At 44.0% G+C, this 24,479-nt stretch overlaps 1 protein-coding gene across 1 annotated transcript in view; it reads left to right on the forward strand.

Annotated features, from left to right (window-relative positions):
* LOC119167935 (uncharacterized) overlaps positions 1-22,282 on the forward strand; it is a 362,355-nt gene extending 340,073 nt beyond the window's left edge. The window contains exon 3 of the mRNA XM_037419405.2: positions 19,936-22,282. Coding sequence (XP_037275302.2) covers positions 19,936-20,340 — 405 coding nt within the window. The 3' untranslated portion in view covers positions 20,341-22,282. The remainder of the gene's footprint in view (positions 1-19,935) is intronic.
* The last annotated feature ends 2,197 nt before the right edge of the window (positions 22,283-24,479 follow it).

A 24,479-nucleotide genomic window follows, 5' to 3' on the forward strand; every position in this document is an offset into this window, starting at 1 on the left:
GCTACGTGGAGCTCGACGAGCCTCAACAGGGGAACGCTGCAGGAAGTGTTACACCGCGGCTGGATGCTACAACAGATGTCACTGCTTTCGACGACGCAGAATTGCCTTCTTCGAGCTCATTTGCCGAAGATACGAGCAACGGACAAGAAAGTACCTGCACTGTGACTGCACACGGTTCTTCTAGCTCTATTCACGACTTCACACTAAAAGTCAAGAAGCAGATGTGTTTACTTTTTTTTCGCGTAGCTGAAGTGCACAAGCTGCCGCACTCTATAACAGAGAGCATTTTTGCCGATTTCAAGGACACCTTTTTTGACATAATGAAGGCATTTGCTTCTCAAATACAACAAAACATCCCCTTAGATTCTGCTGGAGAAGATGTGCAAAAGTTGCTTGCTTGTGACTTTCTGGAAGATGTGTTCCAAAGTGCCAGCACGAAGTCACTCCGGGAAAATTTCGCAAAGGAACATCTTCCTTATGTCAAACCCGAGGAGCACATTCTTGCTGTTGGCGAGACATTTCAGTATGTGCCTATACCTCGTGTCCTCCAAAACCTGATGTTGTCCGAGACTTTTCGTGAACGTTTAGACCAAAGCTTCACAATTGGGCAGCCATCACCAGTTCTCCGAAGTTTTTTTGATGGTGTATTCTTCAAGGAAAAACTGTCGGCACTTCTGGAGAACGGGGCACAATACACTCTGTTTCTTGTTCTTTACAGCGATGAGCTCGAGATTGTGAACCCCTTGGGGTCAAAACGAGGCATTCATAAAGTAATTGTTGTGTACTTTAGTGTGCTCAACCTACATGCTCGTCACAGGTCACAGCTACGCTCCATACATGTAGCTCTTGTTGCGCCATACAGGCTTGTTGACAAGCATGGCATGAAGGCAATCTTGGAACCTGTTGTTTCAGACATTGTGAGATTGGAAGCAACCGGCTTTACAGTGCACATAAATTCAGCTACTGCTAAAGTCAGAGCAATTCTCGTTGCATTTAGTGGCGACAACCTTTCTATGAATAGGCTGGGTGGATTTACCTGTTGTTTTAACAGAGGGCGCCCGTGCAGGTTTTGCACTGCACCATATGCAACTTTTAGCTCTGTATTCCATGAAATGGATGTGCGAATTCGAAACAAGAGTTTGCATGAAACTCACATTGAAGGTGCTAGGGTGAACCAGCCACTAAGCACTGCACTTTATGGTGTGAAAGGTGAATCGCCCCTTTTAAACATTTGGTACTTTGATGCAACACTGCAGCTACCGCCGGACCTGATGCACGATGTGCTTGAGGGAAGCATACCTCACGTTTTAAAGCATGTTTTGCAAGGCCTCATCAGTACCAATGTTATTAGATATTCAGACCTAGATTGCATCACAGCATTCAGTTTTGGTGCACATGACAAGAAAAACAAACCACAAGCTGTCGAAAAACACTTTCTTACTTCGAAAACTCCATATAAGGGCACTGCATCGCAGAAGTGGTGCCTGTTTAGGTTTTTGTCCCTTATGATTGGAGACATTGTTCCGGAACTCAACGAGCACTGGGAAGTGTACTTGCTTTTCAAAAGGATTGTTGACCTCATATTTGCTGACAGCCTTCCACATGACCACCTTGCATGTCTGCAGGATGACATTCGTTACTTTTCATCTTCTTTTGAGATTCTGTACCCTGGCCACGTAATTCCGAAACTTCATTTCCTGGTGCATTATCCAAGACTAATCAATGAACTTGGCCCACTGAAGCAATACTGGTGTATGCGCTATGAGGCCAAACATCAGTATCTCAAATCCATTGCTGTGCGTAACCAAAATTTCAGGAATATTTGTAAGACAATTGCGGGGCGACACCAGTTATTACAGAGCTATGAACTCTGTAATTCAGAGTTTCACAACTCTATTCAGACAACTAAAGCCAGGCCTTTAAAAGAGAAAGATTTGCCCCCTTGCATGGCTGAAGTTTTCTCACCCGGCGTTCCTGTGTGGAAAGTTAATTCTGTGACTGTCGATCAGATAACGTACAAAGTCAAAGATGTGGTCATTCTGCAGAAAGCCATACTACCTAGTTTTGGACAGATCTCAGAGCTGTACATATATTGTGGAGATGTGTTTTGTCTTGTGAATGTGCTCGGGAATACAATGTTTGACAGACATCGTTGGTGCTATGTCGTCGAGAAAACATCAGAACAGAAACTTGTCAAACCGACAAACCTTGCATCATCACAGATTCTCGACCTCTACTTTGATTCTCGACTTGTGTTAAGGCCTGAAGTAATGCTGACTGGTTGAACTCGCAACACTCATCGTATGCAAGCTCAAAAGCTTGAGAAACTACATGCAATACATCGTCGTGCAGAACGTAGATACATACGGACAAAGTGCATGGATGATTAGAGGCTGGCTAGACGATTTGATATATATGTGGCGTTTAACGACCCAAAACCACCATATGATTATGAGAGACGCGGTAGTGGAGGACTCTAGAAATTTTGACCACCTGGGGTTCTTTAAGGTGCACGCAAATCTGAGCACACGGGCCTACAGCATTTTCGCCTCTATCGTAGGCTAACTAGATGCACTCAAAAGAAAATACGACGGCACATGAATAAACTGGCTTGGTGACGTTGGGCATCCTTCTGCGAGTCGTCGGATCCGTGAAAAGCCCCTATTTCTGATATGGAGAACTGTCCGGGCTCTTAGCACAACCTTTGGTCAGCGAGACCCATTCACATCTCTGGCACTTCACCTACAATGTAGATAGATTGACCTCGCAGAATCCTTCTGTCGAAGAATCGCCGTCAAGTCCAATTTCATGAAAACAAGAATAGCAATACTCGACAACCCGCTTCTCTCACGTGATCCCCGCATAGAATGCCCACTTTCTATGGATGAGGTAGAAGTGGCACTGGCACTGTGCAGACGTTCTTCAGCACCCGGACCTGACTGCATTGTGTACCCTTTGTAACCTTGGAGACGAATCTCGGAAGGCACTCTTATGCCTATACGATGACTCCTGGCAGACTGGTATGGTTTACCAAGCATGGAAGTCAAGTCGCCTCATTCCGCTTCTCAAAGCTGGTGAATCTCGTGGATATTGCCTCATACCGTCATATTGTGCTTATCAGTTGTGTGGGAACAACAGTGGAAAGAATTACTTTAACACAAATGAAGTGGTATTTAGAGCACTATGAAATTTATCTAGTATCCATGACTGGATTCAGGCACGGCCATTCATCAATTGACAATGTTGTTAATCTGGTGACATATGTTGAACACCAGAAAGCCTCTAAGAAACTGTGTGCTGCCCTGTTTCTAGACGTTAAGGGAGCTTAAGACAATGTCGCCCATGAAGCCATCCTTAGTGCTTTGGAAACAGTAGGTCTTGGTGGAAAGGTATATGTGTGGGTGTACAGCTACTTACAGCTGAGATCATTCTACGTGACGATGGTGAATGGCCCAACACCTGAGTATTGCAGTAGCCGAGGAGTCCCTCAAGGAGGAGTGCTAAGCCTTACACTTCGCAATATAACCCTCAGTGGACTAGTCGAGCACCTACCAACCACTGAAGAATTTTCTATCTACGCTGACTTCATCAGGTGTGACAAGGCTACAGCTTCGAGACTGCCTTCAGAAAACTGCCACAACGACGTCATGCTACGTTCGTAAACAAGGTCTCGAGGTGTCCTGCGGAAAATGTGCAGTGGTAGCATTCACGCGGAAACCGATGCCTGCTTACAGCATCTCGATTAACGGAGAACACATATCGTTCAGCAGAAGCCACAGATTCTTAGGAGTCATAATAGACAGAAACCTGTTGTGGACTCCGAACGCGAACTATGTGAAGAAGCAGTTGATCGCAACATTCACATGTTCAAATTCCTTGCAGAAGAGAAATGGGGAGTGCCCGTACCGTCCATGCTACAACTGTACAGGGTGCAGTTTATCGGATTCTTATGGTAGAGTTTAATTACAATATCTAACACAGGCAAGACTAACCTGCATAAAATTCAGAGCATTCAAGCCCAAGCACTCAAGATATGCCTTGGATTACCCTGCAGTGTTTCAACAGCTGAAACCATTGTCATTGCCCGAGATCACTAAATCAAGACACATAATATTACCGAGACAACGCGTATGCACCACAGGCATTATACCAGGACCCCTTCCCACCACCCGGGGAGCCTCGCTGCTGAAAGGCCCCGCACGACATACGGTGCCACTGTCTGCAAGCAATGCTCATCATTTACTGAGGCGTATGCACCTGCATCAAAGCCACTGCTTCCTCCTTGGGGCTTGAGTCGGCCACGAGTTTACTTAATGAGCCCAGGAATGCGGAGAAAATCTGACCTACCGACACATGCCCTAAAACAACTGAGTCTATTAGTACTGGACCAGACCTGCAGTAACCACGTGCACATCTACAGAGATGGCACGTCTACATCGTCTAGTTCATGTGGAGCAGTGGTTATACCATTACAAGAGGTAACTCTGCGTTTTAAGACTTCGCATGCGACGATGTTCACGGCGGCAGAACTCGAGGCTTTGCGCAGTGCACTAGAACTCGTCAATTTTGAAGAAAGACCAAGTAAATGGGCCGTGTTTTCTGACTCAAAACCAGCGTTACAGTGCGTGCCATCAGTTCACCGACGCGGATGCCACGGGCAGTTGACTTATCGAACCGTGAAACTTCAGCACCTCTTAATACAAAAAGGCCACGACATCGACTTTCAGTGGTTACCTGGGCATTGTGGCAGCAATGGAAATGATTCTGCAGATCATGCTGCTCACACATCAGATCAGGAAGTAAACAGTGTTTTGATTCCGCTTTCAAGAGCGGACGCTGCGAGGCAAATTCGCCAACTGGCTCGCAGTCTCACATTGACTGAGTGGAACACACCAAGCATACGACGTACCAGACTACATGAACATGACCCTTCACTACAACTCTGACCTGCACCCGGCCTACATCGACGTGACACTTCGCTTCTCTATCGTTTTTGACTGGGACTTGCTTTCACGAAAGCTTGTACCACGTTAATCGGAATGACTGATAGTGCAGCATGCGATGTTTGCAACACTGATGAAAATATTGAACACCTGCTGTTCTCGATTGACCTCAGAGAGACAAGTACTTGCCAACGCATTGCGGCGACTGAATGATCGGCCTCTTTCTGTGCAGGTGCTAATACAGCACCGTCCACATCCCTCGACAGCCCACAAGACAGTGAAAGCCCTCTTATGTTTTTTGAGGACTACGAGTTTGTGTGAATGCCTCTGACTTGCGGTAGAGTTCTACACGCCACAGTGAATTGACTGTCTGTCTTTTCCTTTTTCTTTTTCTTCTCTCTTTCTCATCTTTCTTGTCCCCTTCCCTAATTCCCCAGTGTAAGGTAGCTTACCTGATGTCTTTCTGGTTAACCTCCCTGCCTTCTACCTTTGGTTGCTTCCTTCCTTCCTCACTGTACGCAAAATGCTTGCAATGACAATAAACTTATTAATTTAAAATCATGTTTATTTGTTATATACTACCTACACATTACTTGCCACAGTTTGATACATATCCAACTGGAGGAAAAATTTAGGCAGAAGACATTTTGATATGAGTGCCAGGGTTTAATGTTGTACATTCATAATCAGTTCACCACGTTCATTATTTCTATCTATAAACATTTTGTAGTCCTCTCATAGAAAATTTCAAGAAGCATTATATCACATTGTGGACATGAACGTTTTCATAAAGTGTCATGCCAGCTACAACAAAACTAATGTAAAGTAAACTTGCTTTAAGTGAGGACTGCAATACTAGTCAACTGTTATTTCAGAACTTGAAGCAGAAATATAAGATGCACAGTGAATGCAGTTTCATAATTGCATACATGCCCAAGCTAAATTTAGCCAGAAAAAGTAACAAAAAATTGCATACAGACTATCACAATACAACCAAAATAATGCTTGTGGTTATTGCATGGAGAATATTGCGCTATTTCGTTGCTTCATTTAACACTGATTAATTAGGCAAGAATTATGTATCAGCTTTTGAGGCAATGAAGCTGGCCGAAAAAGTTTTAAATAAGATGTAGTTGATCGGTTTGTGAAACATCCCATTTGACTGTTTCTAACTTATTGTGCTTGAAGTATTGCTGTTCTCTGATTATTGCAGATGCCCGCGAAATAAGAAAAAAGTTTAAGTGGCGTGCCCGCTTACGCACCTTGAATACAGTGCTCCCTAATGTTCCGCGCGCAAACGACCCCTGTATTTGACCGAACGTTCTGCCACCGCGGCCGCTCTGCGACGATGGCTGTGGCTCTGCGACGACGCACCTGGTGGTTGCGAGAGCAAAAGTGATAACCGCTGCGCCTGCCTATCGCTGTTATGAGCCGCCGTGAACGAAGCATATAGCTTATACGTTAAAGGGCCATTAAGGATAACAACAATTTTATCTCATTAGTGAATTTCCAAAATCGGCGCGCTTGCCACGAGAAGACCCGCAAAAAGGAAGTGCGAAGAGAAAACACCTGAAGTTCCCGAACCAAACGCCTTGACGTGATAGAGTTTGATCGCGTCTACGAAGTCCTATGTAGTTCGTAATCAGTGAAAATGAAGTACATTCTCCACTGAGGGGGCCATCGGTATTACTTACCAAGTTTAAGAGAATATCGTTTATCATTCACGCGAAAGTACAAAATATATACGTGGACTTTGCGGCGCAAAATTTAAAAATGGAACAGTGATCAAAATTTTCTCTTTTAGTAGACTCTTAATAGTGAAATTACGACATTAAGGTTCTCAGAGAGCAACTTATCAATCGAAACGATTTCATTGTTTCACTTCGTGAAACACATCGTGGCGCGAAAGTGAACACGTCACAATTTTTTTTGTAATTCACGGGCTCCTCATTAAGCTCATTATGGTGAAACAACGCCTTACTAAACGAAGGACGAGAAAATGTGCACAGGGCGCAGTAGCGAGTTCAGCGCAGGCAGTGTTTGCAGCATAAACTCGCCTAGCAATGACGTATACACCACCATGCGTTCCCTAGCAAGGTGTTGGAGGAAAGAAAAGTGGATAAATGCAGAGAAGAAGAAGAAAAAAAAACTCATAGGGTCTCATGTGCTTTCACGTAAGACGAGTCGAAGACGAAAGCCATCATCTTGTTCATCTCCGTCGTCGTATTGATCCCTCCGAAAGCTTCTGCACCTAACGTGCATGGTTTTGCACATCATCCGTGATAGATCTACCTTTGACCAAGCTACAATGTCGTGTGATGACGTTATTTTGTAACGGGACGTGATAACGGCATAACGGCGTCACATATTTTGGCGATTTATGACGTAACATCAATAGTGACGTCATCACGACATAATTTCTCGCTTCACTTGTGCTTTGCCCGACGCCGCGGGACGCTGACGGTAACTTTTCAGTTCGATAAATCATCTAAGGCTATTTTGGCTCAAAAGAAAAAAAAAACAAATTTCTGGGCATAGTGGGGTTCAAACCCAGGGGCCCATGGTCCGAAGAAGAGCGTCGTATCCAGAGGAACAAAGATAAACACGACAGCATAAAATTTCGGGTGACATGCAGTTAGACTCAAATATCAATTCCTCTAAAAATGTTGGCCGTATAAATTATATGCATTCAACCTATGATAAAAAAAAGTGAATATACGGGAAGGGTTTGAGAAGGTACGAGGGGATAAATGGCAAAATTTATTAAAATCTTTCACTCAGTGAGTGAATGCGTGTTTTTGCAGCACTGTGAAGGGTTATAAGCAAGGTAGCTTTTTGTTACTAACTCGAGTTAGTAACTAGGCGGTTTGGGTAGTAACAACACGCCTGTTGCTTTCAAGTTTGTAAAAGGTTAGTAACTGTCTCAGAGAGTTAGTAACAGTGGCTGTTACTAACATTTTCCTTCCAGTTACTAGGTTTTTACGAACTTTTTTTTAAGAGTGTACTGCGCATTTGTACAGAGAGCCGCGATATTCAGCTTTGCCAACTGCAATCGTCTGACGCAAAGCTAGCACCCAGAATTGTTTTAAGCGGGTGGAGGTGCAGCAGAATGACTAACTTTCGCAATCGGTGGTCACTGTGAATGCGTGTAAGTATTTTTATACCGTGAAAAGGTTAATTACGGAAAAATTTTATGGTGTAGGGGGTTCAGATTCCATTCCTCTCCACACTCTACTTACGGCCTCCTCGTTCTGCGTGCGTTTGAAATGGTATTTTGTTTTAATCTCACAGCTTTGTGAGCACAAATAACTTTCAATAAATCGGCTCAGTTATTCTGAATATTTCAGACGCCTAACCAAAGAAGAAAGTGTCAAAACAAGGAATCGGTATAAGACACGCCCTCTCTGAAGGATTTTTGATCTCTCACAAGGGCTTTTCTGGAACTCACATTCAGTAGATTGGCGTGTCATACTTCAAGGGCTATGGCATTATGTGCTGAACATGAATGCCGGCAGGTACGAAGAAATCTGCATGAAGAAAGCGTGACGGAGGAGCAGAAGCGCATAGCAGTTCCTGCACGCAGCGCGTTGTTCTTTTGGTACTATTCGCCTGCAGCGCCACCATTGCGACCCACGCCGAAGGTATCAGGCGGCGAGGTGCGGTCATGCCACTCGACACTTCTAGTACACTCTAGCGTGGGTGCTCTCAACCGAATTAAGAATTGACGTGCGCGCCGCCCCGCGGCGGATTGAAATACCAGCACGCCTCGTTTCAAGGCGCGGCCGAGACGATGCTGACACCTCCCCTTCTAGCCACAATTGCCAGAGTTTAAAAATAGGCCGGCACAAGCAATTACGACGTGACCTAATGCATGTTGCTTACCACTTCCTGCAGTTAGACTATTTTATACGTTCAAAAATATTGTTTAATCAGGTGTGTTTATTTAACTAACTTTTAAAGGAACGAAGATGAATAAAAATTCAGTGAGAAAGTTCCACATCGGTTTGCAAAATGTCTCATTTGACAGTTTTGGGCGTTATATGTGTGAAGTATCAGTGTTTTTCTGCTAATTGCTAATGCCGATGAAGTACAAAAAATGCCACGTGACAAACCCAGTCGCGCGCCAGCACGCACTATGATTTTCGTGCTCCCTAACGTTCCACGTACTATCGACCACAGCATTTGTCCCATTGTGCTGCCTTGACAGAGCCGAAACGGTGGTGGAGGCTTCGCGATGAACACGTTTTGCGACAGCCACAGCAACAAGCGCTGTGACTGCTTAGCGCTGTCATGAACCGGTGCGAGAAAAGCGTATTGTTAATTAGGTAAAAATCAAAAGACAACAACTGGATAAAAGACGCAAGAACAAGTGTTTTGGTGCATAATGTGACTGAACAGTGAAAATGAAAGGGAAGTCAGGCATACCGCAATGAAATAAAGAATCAACGAAAATAATTAAATAAAAATGAGCATCAGCAGACAATAAATGGAAAGTCGTGCACAGAGAAGGAACAAGTATTGAACGTACTAAGAATTTAGCTGACAAATGGAAGAGGTGTACTTACATTAACGTAATAAGAAAGAAAGAACAATAAGTAAAATTCAAGCAATTCAAGCAAACTTCGATTTCTTTGTACTCCTATTTCCAACGAGACTTTGCAAAAATAAAATGAAAATTCCAACAGGAGAACCCCCTTCCCCTTCTCCCAGTGACAGCGACTCTCCCCCTTTTCTTCCATATACAACCTAAGGTTCACATACTGATTTTCAGAGAACTTCGTCGCTACTTTTTTCTGTGTACGCAGTGGAGCACCATAAAGCGGGTTGCATTTCCCAAATTTACAATTAGCATAAACATGTCAGTTGAAAAAAAAAGTTGCGGCCTGTTAATTGTCTGTGTACTTTTTTTCCTTGTTGCTTGATCTGTCCGGCAGTTTGTATAGCCACTCCAACCTTTGCGAGCTAAAACATACACCTTCGAGGAGGGCGCAGATTGATCGCAGCGGCTTCCCTCCCTAATAATCCAATATATGGGGCAGGCATAGCATCCTCCCTCACTCCTCTTATTAAGGATGGCTGTCCCCCCCCCCCCGTACACACCTGCACACACCTAAGGAAATGACAACCTTGTTTTCAAAGAACTTTGTTGGAGCTGCTTTCTGCGTGCGTGGAGAGCACAATAAAGCGGGTATGTTTACCAAAATAACCGCAATTGATACAGACAGCTTTAAAAGAGTGCGTGCTCTGCTGCATACTTTTTTTCGTTGGTCTTTGATTGGTCTGGCAGTTATTAGTTGACCTATACAGCCTTTCTCAGCTGAAACATCCACCTTGATTTGGGAGGGGGGGGGGCAGGGGGGTGTTAAAGCACTGGTAAAACTGCATTGTGAGGCAGATGCCATTTGAAGACTACAAAAATTGGGTGTGCGCAGCAAAAAGGCGTCGCACTCCTACTTTGTGCATCTGCAGAAGGCTACATGAATAGTAAAAATTCTTTTTTTCACTCTATTCCTCCGCGAAGATAACTAGCTATAATATCTATGGTCAAATTAGATGTTTCGTGAAGCAGTTTCGCGGCAGTGACGTGGTTTCACTGCATCCAGCTACACTCCGTCGTCAACCTCTCGCGCGTCACTGGCTAGCGCTCCAGTAGATTAACTGTATATGGTCCCTACGGGACCACTGTAGCGTATAAATCCGCCATCTTGCCTGTCTAGCAGCAAGCTATGTGGCGAACTCACCCTCTTTTGCTGCAGGCGACAACCCTGGCGTGCCTTTTTTTCTTTTTCATCGTATTGCATGTTGACATATTAGCTTTGCTTCCGTCTTTTACGCACTGTTTGCAGTGCTTGAAAGCCACTTTTCTGCCCGATATTCAACAAAGTGCAACGACGCCCGCAGTATGGTGGCTAGCATACTCTGGCTAAGGTTAGCTGGAGAATCCTGTATATACCGCTTCTGTGCTGTTCAGATGAAGATCACGTGGTAGCATACCCTGAAGATCAGTTTTTTTTTCCTTCGTTCAAAATTTATCGGCACTCTGTGAAGAGCACAGCGACTTTGTACTGCTACATTTCACAAAGCTTGTTTTAAACGAAAAATGCCTGAGAGGGCGGACTCATACGCGTAGATGTCACGTGCCAGCGAGTGTTTGCACCCTCTGGAGGCTGTATCGTCTACTCTCTCAGCCTTGCAACCTCGTTCACGACACTACGAAAACCTTTCTAGCCTATATATTGTTGGCCACTTCGTAGGGCACGTTAATCAACTGCCCTATGTATGGCACATTGGCCGCTGCCGTGAGTCAAATAATGGAGTGCATAAAGCGCAGAAATGACAGACGTGGTGCTATCAGGCGTTCTTCAAAGGCGTTGAGAGCAGGCAGGTGAAGGGGCCTGCGAGGAAATCAGTACCCATGAGTAACATGCGTGATAGGAACCTGGAACGTGCCGCCGTGCCTACGAAGAAACGAGAACGATATGGACGTGGTCGCGTGGAAGCAAGCGCGTGGACTATCGAAAATTGACGTATGGAAAGATGGATGAATGGATGCTATGCTCGTGCCCTTTATAACGGATCGGTGAAATGTGTGCCACCAGGCTCACAAAAAACAAAAACTAAAAATTTGCAGATCCCACGTACAGTGGGAATTGATGATATCCGAAGCAAGAATGAGAGAGGTTTATATGCCAATTAAAACTCAGCAGAAGGTTACGAAGTGGAGGGAAATAATGCCGTACATGACTTCCGTGTCATGATTATTTTGTTTGGATGTGTCGCTTACATGCGTCATCTATTCACGTCACATGATACCAAATTTAGTACATGTGGAGCTAGCGAAACAGCTGCGAGCACGCTATGAGCGTGTTATGTTGTCATGTTCTTACATGACACGCGTGTGAGGATTTTGATGTTTGCAGCAGTCATATACTTTTGTAATCCATTGACGTCTCGTAACACTAAAGTTGGTATATGTTGAGCTAGAAAAACGGCCGCGAATGCATCGTGAAAGGCCCATTATACTCCAATGTAGCGTTGACGCTTGCGCATGCTTGGCACCGTGACGCTACGTTAGCAAAACGCGAGCACTCCATAGTCTGACGCCCGGCGCAACCAGCGTCCGTTGGCGTGGCCCGACGGCCACCGGCGCGAAATGCGACATGCTGCATTTCTCGACGATGCGTTAGCCAGGCAACACTGCGTCTCCCTCTTTTCGTGAATAAGGGATGCCGGGTGCGTTGAAAGGCGCATGCGTCAAAGCAACGCAGTGCGGCGCGCAACTGTGAGTACATGGCACGACCGGCGCTTGGCGTGGCAACGCCAGCGTAACGCGACAAAATTAGCGCCTGCGAGCTCGCGCACCGCGTCACGTCGAATTGTATTAGCGCCTTGACTAGGGCAAGTAGTCATGTTCTCACATGACATGGTTCTCATGATTATCCTGTTTGCACCAGTCAAATACCTTTGTCATCCATTGACGTCACATAATACCAAATTTGGCATATGTGAAGCTAGCGAAACGGGCGCGAGCGCATAATGAGTGTGGCATGTAGTCATGTTATTACATGACGTGCATGTCGTGATTACCATGTTTGGATGTGTCATTTACATATGTCGTCCGTTAATGTCACGTAATACCAAGTTTTGTACATGTGAAGCTACCGAAATGGTCGCAAGCGCATCATGAGCGTAGCATGTAGTCACATTGTTACATGACACGAATCTAATGTTTGTTTTATTTGCACCAGTATCACACCTTTGTCATTCATTCACCTCCTGTAATACCAAATTTAGTATAAGAGAAGCAAGGGAAACAGCCGCCAGCGCATCATGAGCGTGGCATGTAGTCAAGTTTTTGCATCACACGGCATCTCATGATTATATTGTTTCCACCAGTCACATACCTTCGTCATCCATTGTCATCGCATAATACCAAGTTTGGCATATGTGAAGCTAGTGAAACGGCTGCGAGCGCATAAGGAGTAAGGCATGTAGTGATCTTGTTACATGACACGCATGTCGTGATTATCATATTTGAATGTGTCATTTACATATGCCATCCGTTCGCGTCAAGTAATACCGAGTTTGATACATGTGAAGCTTGCAAACGGCCACGAGCACATCATGAGCGTAACATGTAGTCATGTTGTTACAGGACTCACATATCATGATTATAATGTTTGCACCAGTATCATACCTCAGTCTTCCATTCACATCCTGTATTACCAAATTCGGTATAAGTGAAGCTATCGAAATGGCCGCCAGCGCATCATGAGCGTGGCATGTAGTCATGTTGTTATGTTACACGCATCTCACGATTATCATGTTCGCACCAGTCACATACTTTCATCATCCATTCACGTACTGTAATACCGAGTTTGGTATATGTGATGCTAGCGAAACGGGCGTGAGAGCATCATGAGCGTGGCATGTAGTCATGTTGTTACATGACACGCATGCAATTATTTTCATGTTAGGGTCTGTCGCTTGTGTTTGCAAGGCAAATATGTCACATCATACCAGTTTTATGACATGACATGTGAACGAAACCACCGCAAGAGCTGCAGGACCATGAAATATAAATCATAACATTCATGACATACATGTCATAATTTTCATGTTATGAATAGACAAATATGTTCTTCATACAGCCATGTAATGCCGTACAAAGTTTACCATTATCTAAACAGCCAGGATTGCTAAAAGCCGTAGACAGCGAGATAGATAGACATATAGACAGACAGACAGACAGACAGACAGACAGACAGACAGACAGACAGACAGACAGACAGACAGACAGACAGACAGATAGATAGATAGATAGATAGATAGATAGATAGATAGATAGATAGATAGATAGATAGATAGATAGATAGATAGATAGATAGATAGATAGATAGATAGATAGATAGATAGATAGATAGATAGATAGATTCAAGGTCACCGAAGTTCGCTAAGAAATGCTTCGCATTTAAAACTTCCATGTTGGCTATGTAAGATATACTTACTTATCTACCTCCATTAAGCCTTGCCCCGCCGCGGTGGTCTAAAGGGTGAGGTACTCAGCTGCTGACCCGCAGGTCGCGGGCTTGAACCCCGGCTGCGGCGGCTGCATTTCCGATGGAGGCAGAAATGTTGTACGCCCGTGTGCTCAGATTTTGGTGCACGTTAAAGAACCCCAGGTGTTAAATATTTCCGGAGCCCTCCAATAAGGCGTCTTTATTAATCATATGGTGGTTTTGGGACGTTAAACCCTACATCCAATCAATCAATTCATTAAACCTATCTTATTTTAACTAAGAAAACTATGAACTCATGGTCCATCTCTCTGCCTCTTCAGGCAGAATGACCTCATTTTTTGCTATTTCTGTCCCTTATTTCTGCTTTTCTGCCACCAATGCTCTACCCGTCATTAACTTGCTTCTATTGCAGTGTTCTGCTTTCCATGGTTGTCCCTAACACCCAAAGCCTTATGTAGGCGTCTACCCACAAGTATACATGGATGGATATCGTAGCATAAAGTCAGAACATGTTCCATCGTTTCCTTAGCTCTCACCCCACCCCTCCAGCATGTGCAACCACGGCCACGTCTGTGTAGAGCGCGATGAGGCAGTTTTCGCTCCGTGGGGCGAAATTTCGAGGCAGTTTTGGGCTCTGATGTGGCCAGCCTGACAGCTAGGCTGCACATGCGTCTGATACAGAACTTCAGAGCCTGAAACTGCCTCGGGGTTTCACCCTGCAGAGCGAAAACCGGCTTTTCACATGCTCTACACAGACGTGGCCATGGCAGTACATTGTTGTTCTTCTTTATTGGCTTTCGCTTTTGACTACAAGTTCTAAAGCAAGCCGATATCGCTTTGAACAGTAAAGCGCTTGCTCTTGAATTATCGTAAAACCTGTCCCTCCAAATTTCGTTTTCGCCCTTATGGTAGTTACAGAGAGCTCGCTTTTTTTCAGTCGCTGCCATCCAATAAATCCTCTCCACTTCTTTGACATTTCGCTTAATGCTCCCTGTTGCCATATCACTCAAACTTCCAGGCATATATTTAGTGGTGAGCCTCCTAGTGATTTTTCTGCGCATTATGCCCGCGCTCTTCCTATACAGATACCTTAAAAACCTTCCGTGCCTATCTACTCTCTTCATCTATTCGTCTACTCTCCTTCACATGAAACGACGCCTTTGGATGTGACGTGCCATTTAGTGAGCATTGCTGTAATCATCGGGGAGGTGAGCGGAGCTCTTACCGGAGAAATGTACATTGACAACACTGGTGTACATGCTGGACGTCGCCGCGACCTGGCAAGGTGCGAATAAGAAGCTCGCCGAGCAAGCTCCTGAAAGGAGAAACACTTGTGAAGAATATTTAAGAAAATAGCATACTGGGCTGTATAGAGCAGAGAACACGTCTGTATTGTAGTTGTCGCATGTTTTCCTAGTATAAAAAGCTTTTAAAAGCTCAAGCCCTACTACGTTTTCGCTGCTGCCTGGAAAATACGGGCCCGCTCCCCATGCACGAGCTGTGCGTGGCGAGCGAGCGCAGACAAGTTCGCTCCTTTTCTTCTAGTAAATAACGCTTGTTGATGTTTCCCTGCGCGTTCGTGAACGCATCGTTCAGCTTTCTAGGCAGCAGCAAAGAGAGAGAGAGAGTAGGGCACGATTCGTGGGCATCACATGATTTAGGCATGTGTTTCTTTCTGTATTTCTTCCCATCCCTTCTTTGGGTTTATTTGAGAGGTGTGAGAAAGTGCCAAATGCAGCGACCAAGTAAACAAGGCTAGTTGATCGTTTGCGCTCTTTCCGCTTACTGTCGTTTGCCTACTGTGTTGATGCGATCGAATGTGCCGCTATTCCAGATAAGACAGATGCTTGGGCTATTTGGTGATTAGGAATCAACACATTTCCACAGAACAAGAAGACTACGAGTAGTCTTCTGTAGTTACGTCTTAACTACTCGTACTCTTGTGCTGTGCAAATATGTTGACAGTCACTCCCACTACGTTAAGTGCACCAACTCGCCCGTCAAGACAGACACATAGATTGACAGACATACAAACAGACAAGAAGTTTTATGAGGGTTGTGAGGAATCGAAGAAGTTCTAAAATATTTGATTTATTGACTTGAGGGCATAATTTTGTATTACAAACTTGTTGTGCGTGCCAATTTACGAGATGCCCACTTTTTATGAATCACAAGAGTTGCCCGTAGTTCAAAATCGTACGTGGATATGATTGATACAACTGAACAAACATCAAATCGAAATAATAAACAAGAAAGAATTGGCCCCGTATCTGCATGCTACACTGCAAATGTAGTCGATATTGCGTCTGGAGAGAGAGAACATAACGTTTATATGATGTTAGGCGCAAGAAAATCAGTGAATGAAATTCTAGAGGCGCTGCGTTAGAGTGCCTCGAGCGTGCAGCGGAGGCGAACGAGCGCATCACGTCACGTCCCACATGAGACATTAGCGCTATCTGGCAGTTATCTTGGAAAACAAAGCGCGAGGCGTGCGCGCCCGTCTTGGAGGTGATAAGGTGCCACCACCGTGTTGTCTTAGCAAAGCGTTAGAAACACTTGCCTTTTCGTGCAAGCGTCGCATCATCAGTGCAGCGTGATAAGCGCTACGGTCCTTAGAATTAGTTATGTATGCCTTTTCCAGTAAAAATACACACATACAGAATATTGAAGCGTTGTTATGGTGCCTCAAACATGCGCCTTAATTGATTTTTATTGACAATCACACATGCATGAACGCTAAAGGTTGAGCAACCTTGGTGGGCGCTGTGGATGCGGTCAGCCGTTTGGAGTGTCGTTTGATGTCGTTTGGGGTATCGATTCATCAAGGGCGTACAAATAGAGAAATGTGCCGACAGACAGATAGACGAAAATTTTTGCGTGATAGGACCCCAAGAAAAACTATCCTCTATAAAAAGATACAGAGAAAGTCCTTGATAATCAAAAACGCAGTTTAATTTAAAAACAGCAGTATAATGAAATCCTGTCCCCCTCGGTGATGCCGGGACATTGGTACTCGGCAGCTGAACCAAAAGTAACGGGTTCGATGCCAGCCGTGGTGATCGCATTTAAATGTAGGTGAAGTGATAGAGGCCTGTGTACTGCGCGAAGTCAGTGCAGCTTAAAGAACACGAGGTGGTCTAAATTTTCGGAGCCATCCACTATGGCGTTTTTTATAATTGTAAGAGTGTTTTGGGACGTGAAACGTCAGATATTATTGTTACAACGAAAAACCTAGTGACGAATTATAGGCACAAAAATGCGACAAAGTTGCATCAAAGTTGGAAGGCCTGTAGATAAGGTGATGCCGGCAGGGCATTTGACTAAAGCTGAGTGGAGTGAATTCCAAGTTATTGCAGTCCTTGGCAAAATATACTGTGTCACAATAGTGAAGAAGTCACTCAAGTAAATTTTAGGTATGATTGGACTGAGTAGGCCACTGGTGAGCATGCTTCAGTTCACAAAATTTAGGTGATTTTTGTCGCATCAATCAATTGATAGTATTCATTTTTTAATGTTGTGAACATTTGTTTGAAGCAAAACGTAGCTGAAGTTTTGAACAATTTTGAAAATTATTGCTTTAAAGGTGGTTTCGCACTATTCGAACCGTACTCGACGTGTATTTATATTTCTTACGGCGCTCAGAATTGTTATTCACACCCCCATTGAACTATCGTCCAGCAATTTTGACATCGATTTAGGCTTCATAGAAGATGCTGACACCACACTCACAGTGAACTGCGTTGACTCGTCGGGAAAAAGTCCACTGCAAGGATGCTGGATTTCCGATGCTGGTATGTTGGTATGAGGGGTTCAACGTCCCAAGACTGACTACCATATGATTATCAGAGACGCTGTAGTGGAGGGCTCCGGAAATTTCCACCACCTGGGGTTCTTTAACGTGCATCCAAATCTGAGCACACGGGCTTACATTTTCCACCTCTATCGGAAACGCAGCCGCTGCAGCTGGTTCACCGATACAGGGGGAAAAAATTTCAAAAATGAAAGTAAATTATTGCCGCGTTCCTTTCCTCAAGTTTGGCTATCACTTCGTTACACCATGTTCAGCGCAAACCACACCTACGGTGTCAGAGAAGCTTCGAGGCTGTAGTAGATCGTATTGTTAAGATCACGCCCACTTCGTGAACCGTTCAGATTATTCTGGAACTTACGCAACCACTAGCGATAACGCTATAATGTTCGATGACAAGTGTATAAATTCCGACACGCTTCGCCGCTTGTCAGCTGGTTGACGGCTGACGCTCTGCCCGCCGCTATCAGTGCCTGCGTCTTGCTGTAACCTGTCTTTTCTTTTACTTGGCCGCATATTCGGCCGAATAAATGAACACTTTTCATTTCGACAAGCTGTCTCTACTTTGTGAGCATCATGAATCAGTGACAATATTATAGGCAAAGAATTTTTTGCATACTGCTAGCACGTTTGCTATCTATCTATCTATCTATCTATCTATCTATCTATCTATCTATCTATCTATCTATCTATCTATCTATCTATCTATCTATCTATCTATCTATCTATCTGTCTATCTAACCGCCTGCGTCTGGGTCCTCTCGTGATTACCCTCTTAACTTGGGGTACATTAAAATTAGTACGAAAGAGTAAGATGGTTTGACAAATACGGCGCGCTGATCATGACATGAATGTGGTCACAATCTCGTCACGTACGTCACCAAACGCTTTCCACGAAAGAGTGACACACACCCGAGGGTGGGTATGTGCCACTCGTATGCGGGTATGTGCTACATATAGATATTTCATACCTACCCAGGAACGGCCAGAACTCACATGGGTAATTTTAACCCTTCAGCGTTAGGAAAAAGCTTATGAAGGCAGTATTGACCAAACGAATGCAAATAATGAATATGTCAGTGTTCCAGCAGAAATTGAGCACTAGCCTTCCGCGTGCCAATCAAATGTTCTACCCCAGAGCCATGCCAGGTCTCGGAAGTACTCTGCAAATTGACCCTAATGTTCGTGAAGCGTCAGTCCTGGTTGCAGTACTGGCTACCAAATTTTATAAAAATTACATATGTAAACCTAATTTAAAGCTGTCATGTCGGGTAACGTCAATTGTAGTTAGCCGCCATCCACTGAGGTTGATTTGTGTAGTAGTGTTGCGGGCTACTATTCTCGTGGGCCCTGTAGTAGAATCATTGGGGTTGGTAGAGATGATCGACCTCCCCCCGAAGTTTGCGTCAGCAACCCCCTCCCCTCACTTCAGTGCCTGTAGTCCACCATCAGTAACCAATTATGCCAATTGAGTGAAACCACTCTGAGCACACATAAACAGTATTTATCCTATTAGGAGTTTTTCTGCTAGTAAAACAAGAAGTCATGACTACGCCCCGTCTTCAGTGTTACTTCAGGTGACCGCCCCTCCTCCTAAAATGAGTGGCTGGATCCGCCCCTGCTAGGGCCCCAGCGCATACACCAGCGCTTCATCTCAGCTTACCACTTCAGGTGTAGCTAATAGGCTTGTTGCTGTTGGCATCTATATGCAACTGCCAACAACTGCTAATATAAAATATATGCGCCTGCTTAACGTATGTGTGTGCATGGAATGGTCAATATATTGAGCGCCACTACATGACGTCTCGGCCGACAAAAAATTACAAACCCAGTCACCTTTCATCCGCATGCTTCGCATAATATTGGTTCCCAAGGTAGGTGAGATCTGCAGAACTTTTTAAATAAGATTGTCTCGATCCACTCAAGAAGCGCGTAATGATGCGCCCCACAGAAACAAAAACGGCCCCTTTTTAAGGGTGTCTAAAAATTGTGTTTATATTTTCAGCACACTATGTGCATTCGTAAAACCTTTCGGAGAAATGACTTTTTTCTTAAACTTTCTTTAAAATGAGAAATAACTGAAAGATTGCAAGGACACGAGTTACATCCACTAAGCGACACTAGTCAAAAGATGATATTTGCTGCTCCCTTTACTTGCTGCCAGGTGCCTCGTGATGACGCATCGGATGCCAAAGGCCATTATTGGTGTGTGCACCCTGCGTACAAGGACATGTTCAAGGACGGAAACTACCACCGGCGCAGGCGTATGAACCGCTGCTCAAGGCCTGTCCCAGGGCCAGATTTGCTCGGTGCCACGCGCATGGCTTCTCGGATAGCGCGACCAGAAGCAGCAGCAGCAGCCTTCACTGGTAGTGTTCCGGGTGCTTTTTCGCCCGTTCAGCCTTCGCAGCAAGACGCATTTCTCGGTTACGGCGAACAGATGCTGCATCACCACCAGCACGGCTTGGCCAACGCACGGTCGCAGGTCACCGTGGAACCATTTTACGAGGCGGCGCAGACAGCTTCTGGCTTGTGGCCCCAGCATGCGCCTTCCGATGGACGGCACTAGACACAGGCAACGGGACTGATGCGGATAATCATTAAAAAGAATTGCCTTTCACAGTATGATGTCCGCGTGACCACGTTTTTTTTCCTGTGTATCGTCCTTGAGTGGAATAGCCTAAATACATCTAAAACTAACGACCTATCGCAGTCAGGTTTTGCGATGATGTGTGAAGATGCTATAAGCAATTAGTAAACAGTCTTTGCTTAACAATGTTTTTCAACTTACATTATCTCATGCAACTTTTTTGTACTGACATTTTTTAACTTCCACTTTCTTGCACCAAACCTAATTCTGATTTTGCATATTTGAGTTATTTGCACAATTTTGTTGCATTTTAATTCATATATCAGTGTTCGAGATTTCACTTTCAGTGCATTTCAGCTTAGTGCATTTGTTTGATGCATCTTTACACAGAAAAAGTGCTGTATTTGTTTTATGGTCTTTGTAATGAAACCTGTATTTCGGTAAAATATACGCCCACCTGCTTTGGTATCGACATGAGACTGACAGTATTGTAAATAAAGATTTCGGCATGTTTTACGGAGAGCCGTCAAGGTCGAGTCTGGCCGTGTGTCGTAGATAAAAGATGGCCATCGTGATAAACGAGTACACGTGCCATTTTCATCCTTTTCTTCATCGCCCTTCTCTCCTGCTTGGCTACCGGAAGACTCGCCACTTTGTCCAGCGAACTAGGCAGTAACTTGTTGGGCAAGGTAAGAATACGGAGAAGAAGAAGAAGAAAAGAAAGAAAGAAATGCTGGAAAAAATTGAGGCGAGATTCGACTCACGTACCTACGATTCGAAAGGAAATGTCCAAATCATTTCACCATTCTGCCCTTGTCATTATTGTGTTGTTAATGCATTACATATACAGAGTGTCCAACGTATCTTTAGCAAGAGTTTAAAAATATGCCGGAACACGTTATTACGCCGTGACCAAATTCATGTTGCTCACTGTTGCCCGCAGTTGGACTATCTTTTGTGTTCTCAACTGTTGTTTACTTAGGTCTGTTTAATTAACTAACTTTTGAAGGAACAAAAATGGTAGAGAATTTCAGCGAAAAAGAAGTAGATAGGTTCGCAAAACGTCCAAATAGACTGTTTTGAACTTTTATATCTGTTAAGTATTAGTGTTTTTCTACCGAAATAAATGCCTTCGAAATAAAAAATAACACGCGGCGAACCCACTCGCGCTTCAATGCGCACGAAGATTGTAGTGCTCCCTATCATTCCGCATACAAACCACACGTTCATGACACAGGTTCATGACAGCGATAAGCAGCCGTTGTCGTTTTTGTGGGGCAAATGCTATGATCGTTCATACGCAGAATGTTAAGGAGCCCTATAATCATTGTGCGCATTGGCGCACCAGCGGGGTTTACGCGTGGTATTTTTTGTATTTTGCGGGCATTTATAATCAGCATGAAAAACACTAATACCTCGTAGATATAAAGTTCACAACTGGCTATTCGGGCATTTTGCAAACCAATCTACAACTTTCTAATTGAACTTTGTTATCTATATTCGTTTATTGAAAAGGTAGCCTATTGAAAATATCTAAATAAACAATATTTTAGAACACAAAAAATATTGTAACTTCAGGCAACGGTGAGCAACATGCATTTGGTCACGTCGAAAGAACGTGTTCCTGCATATATTTTTAAGTCGAGCTAACGTTACGTTGACACATTGTATCCATGTAGCACGCATCACCCACCAGCATGCGTAAGGCTGGCTCACTTTATTTATGCAAGTTTAACTGTTTGAATTGATATAACATGCCAAGCATTTTATCGCTTTTTTCTCGGTGCTCCAATGCTTATCTGGGCTTCGTGAGTTGTTTAGCGAAATGATGATAAGAAGAAACCATCTCGAATAAGTAGTGGGATACTTTCTACAAACTATTGTCCATGATGGAGGCAAATAAATTCTGGTACAGCTCCGACATGTCTTGACTTATTGTGAGAATTAACGGGTTTGGCTGATCTCTCAAGAATAGAAATCTACTGACCACCTGCTGCAAGAACAGGTGGTCACTACGTAATGCTTACGCATGTTCTCTGACCTTACGAGAAATGTTTTGTGCATTTAGAATTAGAGACAAATATTGTAATAATTCAACAAAACACTGAATATTAGTCATTCTACAGTGCAGAACACGGACAATGCCCCACTCAGCATAAAGTGTTTGTGCTCATTAAATCCGCGTTTTCTCTTGAAAACTGCGTATTTTCTCTGTATCTGTATAGCGGTAAATTTGCATGTTACACTGCTAGACTACAGTTCTCAAAGAACAGTGGGTGTATGCTGCCTCAAATATTGCCATAATCCAAAGCTCCTCTTTCTGTTCAATACTGTTCCAATGCGTACGCTAAACCTGAGCGTAATCTTCCATGCTATTCTCCCGTTTTTCTTTTTTAGTACATACAAATGCAACATCAACAGCATAGGCCAGCAGACATACATCGCAAGATTGCAGGCAAACATCCTAAATGATCATTGTTATTGATTTTATACACAGGATCTCTAAAAACAAAGCACATGGATACCAGAGCGAAGAACCCAACTTAAGGAATACAGCAAGAAGACCGGAAAAATGACGATGAAGAGCGATTCTGTCAAGCTTATAGCTGGTAGAATAGCACATAATGTTAGATAACCTTAACTGTAAGAAAGCAAGAATAAAACGCAATTTCGTGGAGATGATCACTGGTAGCAGAGCACATAACCTTGTATATAAAATTCAGCAAGAAGGTGGCTAAAAAAATTGAGGATGAGGAGCATATTTGTGGAAAGTATAGCTGCCAGAAGAGCGCGTAACCTTGTAAATCAAATGCAGCAAAGGGATCAGAAAGAAGTGAGAATGAAGACCAAATTTGTGGAGTCTTTAGATGGTAGCACCGCGCAGAACATTGTATATTAAATGCAGCAGCGAGGTGGGTAAAGGAAGTGAACATGTAAAGCAGATTTGTGGTGCTTATAGCTGTCAGCAGAGCGCAGAACATTGTATATCAAATGCAGCAAAGAAGTGGGTAAAAATGAGGATGAAGAGCGGACTTGTGGAGCCTTTAGCTGGCAGCAGAGTACATAATCTCGTATATTAAACGCTGTGTAGAGTAGTGGGTAGAGAAAGTGAGGATGAATAGCAGATTTGTGGATCTCATAGCTGGCAGTAGAGTGCATAACCTTGTGTAAAAATGCATCAGAGGGGTAGGTGAAGGAAGTGAGAATGAAGAGCAGATTTGCGGAGCCTATAGCTGACAGCAGAGTGCACAACGTTATATAATAAATGCAGCAAATATATGTGGAAACAGAAGTAAGGATGAAAGTCAGATTTCTGGAGCTTAGAGCAGGCAGCAGAGTGCGTAGCCTTGTATAATAATAGCATCAAGAAGGTGAGTTAGGAAGTGAAGAGGAAAAGCAAGCTTTTTTGGAGCTAATAGCTGATAGCAGAGTGCATAAATTTGTATATTGAATGCAATAAAAACGTAAAAAAGAGGCTGAAAAGCATATTTGTGGAGCTTAAAGCTGGTAGCAGAGTGTATAACCTTCTATTATAAATGCAGCAAGGAGGTAGGTAAATAAGTAAGAATAAAAAGCGAAGTTTTGGAGCTTACTACTGGTAGCAGGGCGCAAACCTTACATATAACATACGCCGCAACTAGCTGGGTAAAGGAAGTGGTAAATAAAAGCAGATTTGTGGAGTGTATAGGTGGCAGCAAAGCGCACAAATTTGTATATTTAATGCAGCAAGCAGTGGGGTAAAAAAGTGACGATAAAGAACGAAGTTGTGGAGCTTATAGCTGGTAGCAGAGCGCATAACATTTCCTGTTGTCAGGACGTGAAGACACAGGTCGTATTGAAAAGGCTGAGAAACCAGCAGCAGATCGGTCTTTTTATTTACCGCACACTAGAGCGTTGATCGGCTTTCTCGTTATTGCTTCCTGCATAAAAGCGTGAAGATGCGCGTATGCAGTGTAGTCCTTGTCTTCCTTGCAGCACGCACGTGGCAATTGCCTCCCTCCTAAAATGGCATCATTCCGAACCGCTCTACGTATGAAAACGCACAAATACACACTGGTGCCCACAAGACAAGCAAGGGCTAGCTGGACAAGTAGGGTTTCATCCGGAGGACATGCAAG

Source organism: Rhipicephalus microplus, chromosome 3, assembly GCF_043290135.1.
Source record: "Rhipicephalus microplus isolate Deutch F79 chromosome 3, USDA_Rmic, whole genome shotgun sequence".
In the NCBI taxonomy this organism is placed as follows: domain Eukaryota; kingdom Metazoa; phylum Arthropoda; class Arachnida; order Ixodida; family Ixodidae; genus Rhipicephalus; species Rhipicephalus microplus.